This window comes from Physeter macrocephalus, unplaced genomic scaffold, assembly GCF_002837175.3.
Source record: "Physeter macrocephalus isolate SW-GA unplaced genomic scaffold, ASM283717v5 random_1744, whole genome shotgun sequence".
In the NCBI taxonomy this organism is placed as follows: domain Eukaryota; kingdom Metazoa; phylum Chordata; class Mammalia; order Artiodactyla; family Physeteridae; genus Physeter; species Physeter macrocephalus.
This window is the reverse complement of record NW_021146591.1, coordinates 3482-20880: the sequence shown is the minus strand read 5'-3', so window position 1 is coordinate 20880 and position 17399 is coordinate 3482. Positions and strand designations below refer to the sequence as shown.

The following is a 17399-nucleotide window of genomic DNA, read 5'->3' as shown; positions in this document are numbered from 1 at the left end:
GTAAGGGCTTCCCTGGTGGCGCAGTAGTTGAGAGTCCACCTGCCAATGCGGGGGATACGGGTTCGTGCCCCGGTCCGGGAGGATCCCACATGTCGCGGGGCCAATGCGGGGGATACGGGTTCGTGCCCCGGTCCGGGAGGACCCCACATGTCGCGGAGCGGCTAGGCCCGTGAGCCATGGCCGCTGAGCCTGCGCGTCCAGAGCCTGTGCTCCGCAACAGAAGAGGCCGCAACAGTGAGAGGCCTGCGTACCGCAAAAAAAAAAAATAGAATTGGTGAGGTTTTTTTATAGTGTTGAGTTCACTGGAACTAGATCTTATTTGGCTGGTTAATTATCACAAGGTTCCCATGAGTAAATTCAAATTCCTATGCTAAACATAGTTTATAAGTTCAAGTAATCAGACACAGTTTTCTACAAAAAACATTCAAACACATATAGTTTACTATAAGAAACATCCAAAGCCTTAAAGCACCAGTCAACAGTCTTTAGAAGAGAACAATTAAACCCTAGAATGTTGTAGTAAAGCTTCTTGCCCTTTCTTGTAAATAACAATTAAAGCAAATATTTATATAGCATTGACTTTGTTCTCGATGCTTTTAAGTATATTAATTCATAAGAAACTTGCTTTTATGATGACAGCCTAAGGGAAAAGTTTAGATTTAATTTAAATTTTCTAGTAACTGGTATATAAATATTTGCTGTTTGCTTCTTCCTAATCTGTGTAAGCAAAGGGTAACAGCTAACCCACTGCTTTGCATTCTCAAAGCCACTTGAGTCAACAACTTTGTTACCTCAAATTTCTTCCAAGGTTTCTCATTGCAGCTGAAGCACATGGCCTCTGATTTCAACTTTAATCATATACCGAGGTTTGAGTTAAAGAATTTGTGGTTTATAATTTTTAATTTCTATAGCTTAAGCTTCAATTGTGCTGTTTGAGTTGAGTCTTTTACTCTCTCCCATAATAGCTATAGAACCTTGGGCACATTGCTTTGCCTCTATCTCCTCATCTGAAAAATATGGATACTACTAAGTACCTACCTCATAGGATTGTTGTGAGGATTGGGTGAGAGATCATCTGTACAGCACTTAGAACAAGGGCTGGAGCTTAATAACTGCTCAGTAAATTTAGCAGTAGTAGAAGTTGTACTAATAGTAGTAGAGGTGGTAGTAGTGGTAGTAGTAGTAACTGCTCAATAAATTTAATAGTAGTAGCAGAAGTAGTAATAGTAGTAGTAGTAGTTGCTCCATAAATTTAATAGTAATAGTAGTACCAGTACTAGTAGTATTTAATGGCTAAGTAATGAATGATACAGTGCTTTGCCGTAAATTATTTAACCATGCCCCTACTACTGGACATTTTGTTTATTCCTAATTCTCCACTATCATAAGTAAAGCTGCAATTAATATGCATGAGCACATAGTTTTGTTTCCCCCTTCCTTTGGATGATTTCCTTAAGAGAGTGTCCCAGAAATGGGAGGACTGTCTGGAACACGCTGTCTTGGAGAGAGCGAAAACCTCCACAGCGCCTCTTTCTCCCTCCCACTCTGATGTCTCATTCTCTCCTTTCTTACCCCTATGTGGGGGAATGGGGGGGGGCAGTGACTCTGAGGAAGAAAGGCCAAGGCTCTCTCAGGTGGGCATCACTTACGGTACCTCTTCTTCCCTCCTGCACCACCACACTACTCAAGTTCAGTGATGTGTGAAATAAAATGTGGTGTCCCTCCTAGGGCCATTTGCATTTTAACAGTGGCTGAGATCTTGAGCCAAAGGAAAAGTGGGCTAATCGTGGCATATGAAACAATAGAGAACAAGCTGGGATGGCCTGAATCCTTTAGAGAGACAGAATCCTTTTAAGGATAAAGGATTGTCAGCTCGTGAATCCAACATGGTAGATCAGGCCCCGCCGTTTCTGGCCTGCATTGTGGCAGGGGTGTGGGGCAGCACTGTCCAGTCTTCTCCCCATCATGACACACCGGGAAAATGACAACATTTGTTTGCCACCTCTGGGAGAAGGGAGGAAACTGCTTGAGCACAGAGGTGCCCACCAGGATGTACCAATTGCCCTAGAGCTGGCGGGATCTGTATCTCACAAACCTGTCCCATTGCAGACACAGAGCTGTGGACGCTCAGGCCTAATGGGTCTCCTAGATGCCAGTCTCTGCCCTGTCCCTTCAGTCCTCTGACTCCCCTCCCTGAAATGCTCTTTTCATCTCATCATGCTCTGCTCCAGTAACCTCTCCCTGCCCCCATCCCCTAGCTGGGCATTCCAGATTCTTCACATTCTGGCCTCAGTGCGTATCCAGTCCTACCCGCTGTTGCACCCATTCAAGGATGCTCTGCTCCAGCCGGGCAGTCACATCATGACCCACAAACTCCAGCCTCCCACCTTTGTCTCATGCTACTCCCTTCTTAGGGTGCCTTCCTTCACCTACCCTTTGAGTCTCATCCCTCTTCCAAGACCTCGCCCAATCCCCACCGTCCCAGGAAGCGGCTGCGTGTACTCCAGCCTTTCCTGTACATCAGTAGCATTTGCCATCTGATCCACTCACTCAACCCTTGACTCTTTGGTCTCAGGGGTCTCTCCATGTGTGCATGGCTTGTGTCCCCAACTAGGCTGAGCAGACACCATGAGGCACAGAAGGGCATGAGTTCAGAGACCAAGGACAGCCACGCTGCCCCGGGATTCATTTACCTTCTGTAAATATAAGGTCCAGCTCCTGGGGTGGTTGTGAGACTTACATTAGACAATGGCTATATGATAACTCGTCTATGCTGTGCACAGGGCCTACCCAGCTCGAGCAGCTCAAGATAGCCATCTTTCCTCTCTGCAGCGCTGGTCAAATGGAGGTACTGGGTGAATACGGTTGGCTGACAGTGTGAGTCCCCCTTCAAGCCCCAGGACAAGGTGGCTGGCATCCTGCCCTGTCCCCATCATGGGTGCTGGCCCCTCAACCCTGCCCTCTTCTCCCCCACGTAGGCCGTTTCCCGGAGCTGCGCATGTATATGACCTCTGCGCTGGGCAAGAATGACATGAAGGCCATTGGTCTGCAGATGGCCCTCGACCTCCAGGCCAAGAAGGAAAAGAAGGATTCCATCATGGGCCTCCAGACACGCAGCCAGCCTGGGCGGCCAGATTGGGACGAGGTAAAGGCCACCTGGAGCCCTGAAGCCTGCAGGGACTAGTGGGTCTGAGAGCCTGAGGCAGTGACTGGGGAGATTAGGGCCAAGCAAGCAGAGGCAAAGCTTGAGGCCAGCATCTGAGTCCAGCCAGGATCTCAGGGCTGGAACGGGAGTCAGGGGACCTACATTCTGGCTCCATCACTAGCTCCCTTTGTTCCACCACTAGCCTCCGTTTCCCCATCTGATCACAGAGGAAGTTAGCCCATATAACCTCCAAGGCCTCTCCCAGCCCTGACCCCCTGCAAACCAGAGTCTGAAGGCCCCAGTGGACAGAGTCCCGGGGAGGCATCAAGTCTTATCCGTTCCTGGTACAAACAGGGAAACTGAGGCCCAGAGCCACAGAATAGTTTGCAGTCTTTCTACTTTATTCCTCAGATTGGTTTTATTATTATTTTTCCTCCCTGAGCACTTACCAGTTGGGGTGCAGAGTTTGCCTGAAGTGACCAGAAGGTATTACTTTTCACACTGCTATAGATGATCCATGTTTAGATAGTGAGAGCTTGCGGGGAACGGGATGCCAGCGGGGCTTCGGCACCAAGAGAACTTTAGGCAAAGGCAATTCTTAAGCAGAACTTGGGGTGGAAAAGGGTCCTAGCTGGGGGAGAAAGCCTGACTTCAGGAAAGAGGCATTTTGATGGAGGCCCGTGGGCTAGCATGAGGTTGGGGCTTTGGAGGTCAGTGTGCCCTCTGGGCTCTGCCATCGCCCTACAGCACCGCAGCTGGTTTAGTGCACATCTCCCCCATGGATGCAGCTCCTTGAACCGAGGGCCTGGGTCTTGTTTCTTTCTGGCCCAGCCCCTCCCTGGGGTCGGAGTCAGGTTACTCACTGAGCAAACGGCCCCTGAACTAATGGCTGAAGCCAAGCAGCTGTGCCCTGGGGCTCCTCGTGGGGAGGACAGCCATCCTGGCCCATGATGTCTTTGGCTCCCCTGGGTGTGTCACTGGGCGGGTCCACAGTCCCCCCTCTTCTCCCACTGCTCTCCCCCGACCCTGTGCACTCCAGGTGTTCCAGGAGTTAGCCACTGAGAAGAAGGGCAAGGTGCAGGTCTTCTTCTGTGGCTTCCCAGCTCTGGCCAAGGTGCTCAAGGGCCATTGGAAGCAGTTCCGCTTCAAGTTTTTCCAAGAGAACTTCTAGCCCTGCCTCTCCAAGCTCTGCCCAAACCCGCACTGCCCGCCAGCCGGATCGGATTGCTACCAGGGCCCTGCAGAGACCAGCCCCAGATGACCCAGAAAATCCTGCTCCACATGCAGAACAGGAGGCCCTAGGGGACAGATGGACTTCCTTCAGAGCCCAGGGAGAAGGGCAGGGCCTTGTGCGGTGCTGTTGTGAGTTCTGGGATTGCTGTGGGACTGGTCAGACTCGGGGCGGGGGATGGAGGTGACATGGTTGGGGAGTGCAGGGGCCCTTCTCTGGGCAACAGCTTCTCTAGAAGTCCTGGGAGGGCACCTTTCCTCCTACTACAGTGGTCCCAGACCTGCCTAATCATCACGATCATTCAGGAACTTCCACACACACTCAGCATGTTACTATGAAAATTTTCAAACATACAGAAAGTTAAAACAATTGTGCAGTGGACAGTGTTACCCACTTTCTAGATTCCTCGGTTAACATTTTGCTGTATTTGCTTTACTGCGTATTTTCCATGTATCCCTCCCTCTAGCCGTCCACAAATCTATCCCATTTATCTGACGCATTTCAAAGCACACTTTGCTACTCAGAGGAGCTTTCCTTAAATGTAGATTCCTGGGTCCCACTCCCAGAAATTCTGATTCTGAAGATCAGCGGGTGAGACCCGGAATGGGTATTTTATCCCAAATCCATTCCCATAGGGAGAGATAAGCGGCTAATTTTCCCTTCTCTTTATGTCATTGTCTTCCCATCTCCCTATTTATCTGTGTCCCTTTTCTCCCTGTTTATCTCTGTCTGCCTTTCTCCCTGTGTCTCCCCCGCTGTGTGTGTCCCTCCCTTGCTCTGCATGACGGTTTTCCCTTCTCTGCACACACTGAGTCATTAGAGAGGCAGTATGGAGACAGCGTCTCTGTGTGTGTCTCTCCATGGGGGTCACAGAAAGGCCTTGTACCCGGGAATCTAGCAGGTTGTGACTTGACGCTCAGTTCATCCATGCCCCAGCGACGTGGCCCTGGCAGCCTCTCTGAGCCTGTTTCTTCATCTGGAGTCTGGGTCCGGTGCCCCGTCCTCCCTGGTCACAGTTGCTGAGGGTGAAATGATATACCACCATTAGTGCCCAGGACATTCATCCTCCGTCCCTGGGTGGCTCTTTATTGTTCCAGGCATCTGAATCTCTGCATCTTCTCTCTGCACCGTAGCTCCCTCTGGTCTGTGTTCCAGCCTCTGTCTGCATCTGTCACTGTCCGGGCGGGAGTGGATGGCAAGGACAGAAAATACAAAAGCTCCCCTAGGAGACTCTTGGGGGAGGAGATGTCCTAGGTGGCAGGCAGGCGCAGGAGGGCTAGCCTCACCTGTCGGATCCCTGCTGGACATTTTCTCTCTGCCCCACACTGCAAGCCCCCAGTGACCCCACAGTTCCTGGGCATCCTCTGCCTTGCAGCTGGTCTTGCTGGGTTCCATCTCTTCTGTGACAGCCTAAACTCTCCTCCCCAAAGCTGCTTTCAGGGGGTTGGAATCAGGCACTTTTCAATGGGATTGTAAATTGTACCTTTCTTTTCTGTGGGTTGGAAGTACTTGGCGCAGAACAGGTAAAGAAGCTGGTGACAACCGTGATGGTGACACCCGTTATAAAGGGCTGGGCATCAAAGGGGGAGGGCGGCTGGGTTGCAGCCGGTGAGGGGAGTGCAGAGGAGTAGCAGAGAGGGCCCCTGGAGTCATCTTGTGGATGACAATGAAACAAAGTCGGTGGGAGAAGTTCTTTTCAAAAAGAAGCAGCGAGCCGGAGGGGCTTGTACACCTGGTGCGGGAGCTACGGGGCCCCAGGATTGTGCTTGGAGTAGTGGTGCACCATGTCGCGTGGCTCCAGCCCTGGTTTTGACCGCCACATTACCATTTTTTCCCCCGAGGGCCAGCTCTACCAAGTAGAATATGCTTTTAAGGCTATTAACCAGGGTGGCCTTACATCAGTAGCTGTCCGAGGGAAAGACTGCGCAGTCATTGTCACACAGAAGAAAGTACCTGACAAATTATTGGATTCCAGCACAGTGACTCACTTATTCAAGATAACCGAAAACATAGGCTGCGTGATGACAGGAATGACAGCTGACAGCAGATCCCAGGTACAGAGGGCACGCTATGAAGCAGCTAATTGGAAATACAAGTACGGTTACGAGATTCCTGTGGACATGCTGTGTAAAAGAATTGCCGATATTTCTCAGGTCTACACACAGAATGCTGAAATGAGGCCTCTTGGTTGTTGTATGATTTTAATCGGTATAGATGAAGAACAAGGCCCTCAGGTGTACAAGTGTGATTCTGCAGGTTACTACTGTGGGTTTAAAGCCACTGCAGCAGGAGTTAAACCGAGTCAACCAGCTTCCTTGAAAAAAAAGTAAAGAAGAAATTTGATTGGACATTTGAACAGACAGTGGAAACTGCAATTACATGCCTGTCTACTGTTCTATCAATTGATTTCAAACCTTCAGAAATAGAAGTTGGAGTAGTTACAGTTGAAAATCCTAAATTCAGGATTCTTACAGAAGCAGAGATTGATGCTCACCTTGTTGCTCTAGCAGAGAGAGACTAAACATTGTAGTTAGTTTACCGAATCCATGACGCCACTTGCCTGTGTGTTTCGTAACAACAGACCAACATTATGGGGGCCCCTGAATTGAAAAAGGAACCTCTCCCACTCCTCCTGCCACTGAAGTGGTTAGGACTCTGTATAAATAAAAACAGTGCTTTTGGAAAACAAAAACAAAAACAAAAACAAAAGAAGCAGCGAGAAAAGGGGATGGTGGATGAGGATGTTGAAGTGCATCTTGGGGCAGAGGGTGCAATGCAGAGTGAGGACTGAGACAGAGAAAAGACGGGACACAGGACGTCATATTCAAGATGTGGGAGGCGCAGGAGGAAGAATCCAAGAGGAAGAGTGGGACCCAGCTGTCAGCTCTGTGGTGAAGGAGGAAACGACGTGCCGTATGGAGGGCAGGAAGACGGAGAACGAGGCTCAAGGAGACTCTCCTGGGGCTGGGAGCCAGCATATCTGGGAGGCCTTGTGTTGGGACACTTGTGCATGATCGTGTTTAATTTCCAACAAGCCTGGGATAGGCGCCCAGCTCACGTGGAGAAACTCAGACCAAGAGAAGTTGTTACCAGCTTAACTGGCAACACTCTTGGAACCCATTTCCTCCTGTTGAGTCTGTGTTTTCCCCCCGTAATCAGACTTGGGAAGGCTTGGAAAAACAAAAACAAGAACAAGAACAAAAAACAACTGTCACTCTATGGAGGATAGAGAGAGGTAAGCTAAGAGGTCCTGATGGGCTGGGGTATCTAAAGAGGATATAGCAAAGTCACAGGGGGAGTTGGCAGGGCAGAGTCTGTTTAGCACAGGACTACACACACACACACACACACACACGAGTCACCATTATTTTACATTTCCCCCAGTCTCTGTCCACAATGCCCTAAAACACTGGTGCCCCAGTCCTCAGTCCATTGCTCTCTCTTTACGGACTTCTACCGGTCTCCCACTCCTCTATACAAACAACCAGCTGTTCATTTAGAACCTTATCTTCCAAAGGGCGTGGAAGCACGTGGAGGAACTTGAACCTCGGTTCTAAAATGCCTGAAGGATCCACACGTGTGACTTGTGACCACGTGTGGCGAAGGCTTTCTCTCCAGACATATTCTGCTTGCCCACTGGAGGGCACTGCGGAACCAGCGATCTCGGGAGGTTTTGTTTTGCTGGGAGGGACACTGGTTGCTGAATGGTGAATGGTAGTGAATCAGGAAGAGCCAAGGAAGACCGTGCCCCACCCCCAAAGCTCCCGGCCCCAGGCAACACCTCCAGCCCCAGACTCGAGCAGAACCGTGAAGTCCAGAGACTTCATCTGCTAGATCAGAGTTTCTCTAGCCGCCAGCCCCTTACCCCAACACACAAATGCACACACAACCCTCGCCTCCCAAGCCCCTGCCCCCATACACACACACACACACACACACACACACACACACACACACACACACACACACCTCCCATCCCTGTACCCAGTGTCTGGGTTCTGGGCTTCCCTCTTTTCTGTCTGCAAGGTCAGAACAGGCCTGGCTTGCCTGGAGGGATGGAGTTTGTTGGTCCAGGCTCTGCCACCTCACATTATCGTAGGTGGCAGGATCAAATATGTGCGTATACAGATTACTCGGGCTGTCCGTCTGGATGTTTCCTAGATGCCCAGATGGGGGCCATCCTGCCGTCAACCAGAAACAAATGCATCCCGATGGCTGGCTGACTTTTCTCCTTCCACCCAGATGTTGGCAATACTGTAGGCACATCTGGGCCCAAGATGGCCAAGGTCGACACACACACACACACACACACACAGAACAGAGAGGGAACACAGGCGAACTGCAGATCAGCGGTGGGTGTATCAGGGTGTGTGCTGCCCTCCTCCACCAAGCTGTGAGCTCCTGGGGGTCAGGCCTGTGGCCCCATAGCCTCCTGTAGAGGGAGGGGCAAGAGCCCTAACCGGATACCAGCTCCCACCAGGGCAAGGAGTTACTTAAATGGAATCAACCTCGGGAAGGGTCTTCTGCCTGTAACTGTCACTTGTAATCTGGGGAACAAAAGCGCAGGCACAAGCCTACTGAACGAATCGCTGTGCCAGGAGGCTCCACGACGCTGTTCTGCTGTGACGACAGCTCTGGCAGAGACAGCAGTGTTAGTGAAACAAACCGCTAGGCCCCCGCCCCGGACAAGCCGCACGAGTGCAGTCCGTTAATACTCTGCGAGGCAGCAGTGTTGGGGGGCCGGGGGCGGTATGGAGAAGTGTCACCGCCTGGCAGACAAGGTGGAGGTTAGGATTAGCCACACCAACTGAGACTGGCTCTGGGCAAACTCCCTGGAGATGTGCCGTGGAAAGGCCTTTGCCCTCTGAAGTTGGGGCGCCCGGCTCTGCATTTGCTTCTGCCCCAGTCAGCTGTGTGACCTTGGATCTGCCCTGTGACCCCTCCGAGCTCTCACTTCCTCAATGAACAGATGAAGGATGTGTGTGTTTAAACGCCTGTACATGCTTAGTCATTTCCAAAAAGATAACAAAAATATATTTTATCTGTTTGCTCTGGGGAGTGGGAATGAAGAGAAAGGAAGGAAAAGATTTTCCTTTTTGGGTTTTAGGGTTCTTTCTTACTTTTTATTTTCTACCCCTCTATCGATTTTGAAGTTTCTATGATAAACATGTATTAGTTTTATAGCTTTATTTTTAAAAAGAAACCCAAAGTAGAATGTTAATTAAAAAAAAAATTCAAGTACCAAGTTTTGATATGTTTCTACTCCATCTAACAAAAACCAAACAGTGTATGTGTATCATGCAGGAGACAAATAGATGGAAATGTATTGGAAGACATTGAGAAGGATGTACACCAAACAGTTCACAGTGGTCAGCGGTGGAGAAGGTAAAAGCACCTTTGTGGTTTTCTCTGTTCTGTTTCATGTGTTTATGTGTTACCCATGTAATGTTTCACAGCATAGAATTTTTATACCATGCACTTCATATATTACTCGTTTTTTATCTACATACTTATGTGATGGCCTATGTCATTTTTTAAAGAATGAAACAAAATGGAGAGATGGTCTGAGGTGTCTTCTAAAGATCCCTCATATTGATTAGTTCTCGAATGGAAGTGTTTGGGGCCTGGCTGGGACTGAGGGAACCGTCCCTCCAGCTGGGGGGGCCTCTCCCGGCCTCTTCTGCAGAGTGTGGCTGCTACGGTGCCCGTATTCAGAATGCAAAGCTGCCAGCCCTAGATGCTCTAAGTATTCAAATAAAAGGCCCCTTCCAGGCCCAGGGCTGGTCCAGAAAGGCTGCCTCGGGTGCACTATCTCTGCTAAACAAATACTCATATTAACCAGTCTTCCTGACAGACTGATGTGTCTTTTTATGATCTGTCTTTACAATATGATGACTTTCTCCTTTTAAAAATAAGATTAATTCAGACAAGACATTTATTTTATGGGGAAATCCATCCCAGGGGGAAGAAGACTCCAGCTGAAAGGCAGAGATGGCTAGAGAAAGACTCGACTCTCAAGGAAGCTTCCCGCTCCCAACCTCAGCCACGTGGCAGTGGGCCCAAATGAGCTGCCCTGATCCTACCCCGGGACAAATGGGGCCACCTGGAATCATCCCAGTTGTGTGAGTGTCACCTCCTGGAGAAAACAAAATAAAATAGGGAGGGAGTTTCAGTGTGGTGGAGGGGAAAGGGTGCATTATTTTTCTGGTGAAAGAAAGAAGTTCTGAGATTCCCCCAAACTTGGTTCGATGTCTATGTATACAGATTAAGCTTGTCTTTAAAACACCATGAAGTACGTCCAAGGGACATGAATTATTTGTCTCTGTGCCTCTGTGCCTGGAATAGCGCTACCATCTAATAGGTGCTTGGCAGTTGTTCGTGAATGTTTCTGTGCTATGATCCCTGTTTCAGCTGGTGGCCCGTGAGGTACCCTTGACTCCTCTATCTCCCCATCCTCAGCCTTCAGCCAACCACCAAGCGCTGTCAACATGTTTCTCAAATCCATTCCCTCCTGCATCGGCCTGGCCTTGGTTCAGTCCTTCAGTCGCCTCTTGCCTGGACTATTACATCCACCTCCTGGCTGTCTTCCTTTCTCCAGTCTCTCTGGGTCTGATCCATCCTCCACACTGTTGCAGATCTGATTACACCCCTCCCTGTTGGATAACTGTCCTATTGCAGTCATCGAACTCCTGAGACCGGCACACAGGCCTCCCCGCATGAGCACTCGATTAAGATCTGCAGCCAGTATCATTACTGACCCTTCCTCCTGTGTCTTGCCAACATCCATCTCACCTTCATACTCTAAAAACGCCATATAACTCAGAGTTTCCCCGACCACCATGAAATTTCACACCTTCAAGCCTTTGCTTCTGCGGTGCCTAACATTTGGAGCATGCTTCCCCGCCTTCAGATTGAGATCTCAGAACACTTTATCAGCTCATCTGTGAAGACTTCTTTGCTGATCCCTCTCAGCGCAGAAGAACAGCCTCCTCTGTGTGATTGCATGGGACCTACTTCCACGAGAGCATCTGTCGCAGGCATTGGCTTTACCTATGCATGTCTGTGAACTCCTTGAGAGCAGGAACAGGGTTTATGCATCTTTGTCTCCCCCGTGCCTAGCACATAGTAGGTGATCAAGCGTTGGTGTTGATGAGCTGACATAACTCACTTGAACGAACCCCCGTGTCTCCTTCCTTTCCCTACCTGCTCTGCCTGTGCCCCCTCAAGGATGAGCAAACTGCAATATCCCTGCAGGCAGACTGGACCAGCCTTACATGTGGATGGAGTGGGCAGCTGCCTTCAAGGTGCAACTTCAGGGGCCCTAGAAAGATCCCTGCCTCCCCCACCTCCCATCCCTCCCACACTTGCTTCTCTTCTACAAGCGGAGGTCAGGATTAATACAGAAATCCTAACGGCAGAGGTGGGGTCCACCTCCAGCTCCCCCTGTAGAATGAGGAGGTGGGGCTCAGGGTCCCTTGTACCTCTGGGACACATCCTTCTCCTCTTCCTCATTCTTCTTCCTTCCTCTAACTCAAAGGAGATGAATGACTTAGAGCCAATGAATCAGAAATAGGGAAAGAAAAAAAAGAGAGAGAGAGAGAAAGTAATTTTGCCAAGTTATTATTCAAAGGAGCTCTCTGGGGCCAGGAGCAGAGTAGCCCCATCAATCACCCTGCAGAGCTCTGGGAGCCGGTGGGGGGTGATGGCCGCGCTGTGTGCGGATGGCTCAGTGTGTGAGTGAGTGGCCCAGCCGGGAGCCTGAGGCCCTCTGCCAGGCATCACAGGGAGGGAGGGAGGCCAGAGGGACACTGAAAGGGGACAGTCAGCCCGAAGCCTGGGGACAAGTCTTACTGACCTGCTTTTCTCGATAGGCCACAGCCCTGGAGCTTGCACTCTGGGCTGGGCCAGCTCTGGGGAAAGCGCCCCTTGGAGCAGAGCAGAGATAGATGGAGGGGGCAGACCTCAAGCCTGGAGCCTGCTCTCCTCAGCTGCTCTCCCCAAGCCTTTGCTTCCCTGAGGGAGGCAGCCACGGCCTCACCCACCAGAAGGGGGACCTACATCACATTCATCCCTGCATCCCAGGGCTTAGCTCAATGCATGCTCCTTGGATGAGTGAATGGATGGATGGACGGATGGTTGGATGGATGGATGGATGGATGGATGGATGACAAACTTGTTACAGCACATTGTTTGCTTCTCTTTGTGTTTTTTATTACTTTACTGGAATTTTTCCACATAGGTTATTGCTGCTTATTACGCTGTAATTATAACCCACTTGGGGGCAGAAGGGAAATCTGATTCCTCTCTGTGCACAAGTTCTACATATAGGAAGCCCTTGAAAATGAAGTATGGAAGGAAAGAGGGCAGGAGGGAGGGGCAGAGCCTCTTGAATGGCATCAGAGCCTCCGTGCATCTCCAAGGTCCCACTACATCATCATCTGGGAGATTGCTGGCCCCCAGGCTCCACATTAGAGCACGTTTTGGTGCTGTTTAGTGGATGAGTTTGTTGAATTCCTGCCGTTCTGGGTGCTGGAGTTGAACAGTGGACAAAAGAGTCAAAGTCCCTGCTCTCAGTTTCCTCATCTGTAAAATGGGGACAACAAGAATAATGGTACCTATTAGATAGAGAAATGGTAAAATGTTAAATAAATAAATGTGCATGAGGTGCTTAAGACAGTGCTCGGCAGGTAGTAAGTTTTAACAGATGCTGGTTATTTCTGTCTTAGTCTGTTGGGACTACTGTAGCATGATACCATAGAATGGGGGGGCTCATAAACAACAGGATTTATTTCTCACAGTTCAGGAGGCTGCAGTCTGAGATCAGGGGGCCAGTGTGGTTGGGTTCTGGTGAGGACTCTCTTCCAAGTTGCCCCTCTGCCATCAGAAGGGGTCTGCAGCCCTTTGTCTTCAGGTCCTTTATGACCAGACATATCTGGGGGCCTGATAACTGCCCTCCCCTCCCAGGAAGGACCACCCGGCTCCCAGGAGTCACCAAATATTGCCCTCACACGTCCCCGGGGAAGCCCTGGCTAGCTGTGTGGACATCACTGCATCCTTTCCCAAACTGGCTAATCCTGGGCTGCAGGAGACACGGGAAGCTGGGAAGATCAAATCACAGGCGCTCCAGCTTATTAGGGCTGCATTGTGAATTCGGCGGATAATGTAGGTTCTTTTCTCCCCTGATTGCTTCTGAAATCTCCTGCCTGTTTCTCAAATCTGAGTGCTTTGTCGCCCTCTGCTCTTTGGCTCTGTCCGTGTGCCTCTTGTCCAGAAGAGGAAAACAGAGAAGTGCTCCTGGGGAATTTCTGCTCAGTGTCGAGGACAAGAAGGCCAGTTTCAGTGAGGTTGTCCCCACATCACCAGGGGAGCAGGCAGGTGGGATGGTCTTTAAGGGCAGGAGGCAGGAGGGCCTCAAAAAACAACCTGACCCCCCCATCCAGGCTAGACCGAGGCTAATCTCCCAGGAAGGAAAACCCCCTCCTCACGCCCAAATCTCCCAACAAAATCCTATCAAGTCACCTGAGGTTTATTATTAGAGAATCACTCATTCATTCATTCATTCATTCATCCACCCCACAAGCACAGTGCCAGGTGACAAGGACACAAAGTGTGGTGCTAACACAATGAAGTAGATGCCAGCACAGGGCCTCATGAACTGCCGTCATGGCCAAAGGACAGGGGAATCAAGGTCAGGGTGGGGGTGAGATGAGGTCCCCTGACCTTGATCTTGGAGGAGACATGGGAAGCAGGGGTGGAGGGTATATTTGTACGCACAAGTCTGGGCATGTGCAAAGGCACAGAGGTGTGACTGTCTAATCTCAGGGTGGCTGGAGGGCAGGTCAGAAGCCTAGCCAGGGAGGGAGTGCATGGTGGAGACAGACCTGGAGGCTGAGCTATGAGGAGCCACAGATGTAAAGCAAGGGCATGGCAGGGTCATGTTGGAAAGACCACTGTCCACAGTGTGGACAATGAAATGAAGGGGAGAGCAAATGCAGGGGCAGCAGCTGGTAGAACAGTACCTGGACTGAGGCAGAGGCGGGGGATGGATTGGGGAATGGGTAAGAGGGAGATGCCGGGATGAGGGGCGAGGACAAAGGCTTCCCACACCATACCATTCAAGCCGAGACACAAAACCTGTTCAAAGCAGCCCTAGTAAAAGGAATGTTGATGGTCAGGACGGAATGGGCAACACCAACTCCAGTTCAGGATGGACCCAAGTCAGGACTGAGGCTGCCCTTTCCTTTTTCTTTTTTTAAACTGTTTTTGATGTGAACCATTTTTTTAAAGTCTTTATTGAATTTGTTACAATATTGCTTCTGTTTTGTGTTTTGGTCACGAGGCATGTGGGATCTTAGCTCCCCGACCAGGGATCAAACCCACACCCACTGCATTAGAAGGTGAAGTCTTAAAAGTCTTTATTGAATTTGTTACAATATTGCTTCTGTTTTGTGTTTTGGTCACGAGGCATGTGGGATCTTAGCTCCCCGACCAGGGATCAAACCCACACCCACTGCATTAGAAGGTGAAGTCTTAACCACTGGACCGCCACGGAAGTCCCTGCCCTTCCCTTCTTGAGGTCCTTTGTGGTCTCTTGACACATCCTGCCGGGTGTCAGGACTTCTCACCCTGGGCAGTAGTCTCTGCATCTCTTACTTCAGATTCTCGAGAGGGGACATCTGAGTGACTCAGCTCACATGTCCCTGCTGCCAGGCAGTGAATTGGCTGCCTTGGGCTCAGGGTCCACGTCTGGTCCCATCAGCCATGGCTGGGGTTGGGGAGGGCCCTGGACGTCATAGGACTACACGGTTAGGAGCTGTGACAGGTTCCGCAGAAGGGGTGTGGGCAGGGCAGGCAGTGATCCTGCTTCCTACCATGACGGCATTTACTTGTGCCTCTATTCGGTACTGTGCATTCAGATCCAACCAAAACCTTTTCACTCTCGTGGTCCCAGGTTGTTTCGTCTGTGTGGTTGACATCTCCAGCTAGCCTGAAAGCTCCCTGAGGCTGGATCCTTTCTCTCCCACCCCTCACATTTCCTACAGAGCACTTGGAAAAGAGCTTAGTAAACAGCAGTAAATAAAGACTTTTTGCCTGATCTTGGATTGCATCCAATGTCATTTTTAATTGTTTTACTATTTACTTAAGATTTGCAATAGGATATTTGTCCCTTTGTCAGGGCCTTGCCCCGTGAACAGCGAGGAACAAGACAACCTGACCCCGACATCCTTCCCTCTTCTCTGCAAACTCACCCCTGATGTTGTTCTGGGCAACCTCAGGTGAAAATAATGACCAGATTAATTAGCCCTGAGAACTCATGTAGCCACGTGCCTGTTCTCCCCAGTGATGGTGAGAATCTGCTGGGGGTTTTGGGAAAGTTTCCATTTTCCTGATAAAAGGAACAGGAGAGGCTGGTGCCCCCTCTATCTCCTGCTTCCTGTCTTGGCCGAGATTCCTGGACATCCGAGGGATCCTATGACCAGGAGGCAGAAACCAATACACAGGGTGAATGGAGGACAAAGGTAGGAGAGCCCTGGGCACCCCAGGCAGTGTCAAGCCTCTGCCCTCACCCACTGCCTTCTTGCTCTAGGACAGGAAGTTTGCTTTTCTCTGCTGTGTCCCCAACTCCTAGAACAGTGCTGGGCATGAGGTCACCTCTCAATAGTTTTCTGTGGATTGAGGGAATGTCTTTATTTTTAAGGCCACTGTAAGGAGTTATGTTACTTACAACTAAACATATTCCTAACTGATTCAGTATCTGTAAAAATCTGTGTATGCTAAGATTAACAATGGAGTAGGCTGGGTGGACCCACAATCTCAGGTGGCACCCTAAAATTTGAAAAAAGATGCTGTGATGAGCCAGCTGGCTCCCTGGCCCTCAACCTTCCTCTGCCTAGAGTGGGGACCACTTACCCCTCTCCCCTCTCCAACCTGCACTTGCACCCCTCCTTTTCTTCAAGGGAAGGGCAGTCACTCATTTTTTTGTGAGTCAGTGTCTTGGTGCTACACATCACCTTCTTGTCCTGACCCCCAGAGCTGCGGAGGCAAACAGGACCCGGCCCTTCCCAGGTAGGAGACCTCAAAGCCCCACCAAACATTAGAGGGGAGGGGAGCAAAGCGGGAGGAGACTTTAAAGTCATTTCCTGCCCCATGGCTCCAGCCTTGCATTATCCCCGATGTGAGCCATTAACCTGCTAATTACCAACCAATTCGCTCTGGTGAGGTTGCTGCTTCCACAGTCTTTTAAGCCTTGCTCCTCCTCAATACACAAAGGGCTCTGACAACCTCAATTCCCACCCCCCGTAAGCTGTCCTTGGGGGGCACCTAAAAGGACCCTCTGCAGACAGGTTCTGAACATCCTCCTGCACCCACTCCAATGGGTGCTGAAGAGAACTTCCCCCAAGAGACTCCACAATCATGAGCATTTATAAGTCAGCAGGGAAGCGAGTTGTATTTCTGCCAAATGGGTAGGAAAAAGTAAAGATCATGAGACGACCAGCTTTTCTGAGGTCCTCACTGCAGACCTAAAACCTGACTTTGTAATAGCCCCATTATTTTTATATCCAGCTGAAACAGGAGGGAAGGGGGCAGGGCACAACCTTTAAAGGAATGACACAGGCATAGGACACGACAAAAACTGGTTAGAACCAACTAGGTCGAAGATGGCAGAATATTCGACTTCCAATAGACCTTGAGCCTCATTATACACTCATTGTAATACATCAGCATATGCTAAACGACACACCCGCCAGCGCCATGACAGTTCTGAGGCCAACCATAAAAGGTCAAAAAGTGGGCAGTGGCCCAATTCCTGGAAATCCACCCCCCCCCCGAAAAAAAAGTTGGAATTAGCCTAAGAAATTACCCAGCCCATAAATACTAACCACCCCTTATTTCAGGGCCTCTTGCCACACTCTGTCGGTGGAGTGTGTTTCTCTCTAAATAAATCCACTTCTTACCTTTTGCTTTGTCTCTCACTGAATTCTTTCTGAGATGAGACATCAGGAAGCTGAGCTTCATTAAGTC

General features: G+C 50.1%; 1 protein-coding gene and 1 long non-coding RNA gene across 2 annotated transcripts; both read left to right on the top strand.

The window, feature by feature from the left end:
• The first annotated feature begins 6107 nt into the window (after positions 1 to 6107).
• On the top strand, positions 6108 to 7056 carry LOC102991148 (proteasome subunit alpha type-6-like). The gene is given in 2 exon segments (XM_055083490.1): positions 6108 to 6668; positions 6671 to 7056. Coding segments are annotated over 2 exon segments (735 nt in total). The 5' UTR covers positions 6108 to 6160; the 3' UTR covers positions 6898 to 7056.
• A 447-nt stretch (positions 7057 to 7503) lies between these two features.
• On the top strand, positions 7504 to 10605 carry LOC114485427 (uncharacterized). The gene is made up of 3 exons (XR_003678869.1): positions 7504 to 7611; positions 9681 to 9761; positions 10338 to 10605. It is a non-coding gene; the product is annotated as an uncharacterized lncRNA (long non-coding RNA).
• Positions 10606 to 17399: the final 6794 nt, after the last annotated feature.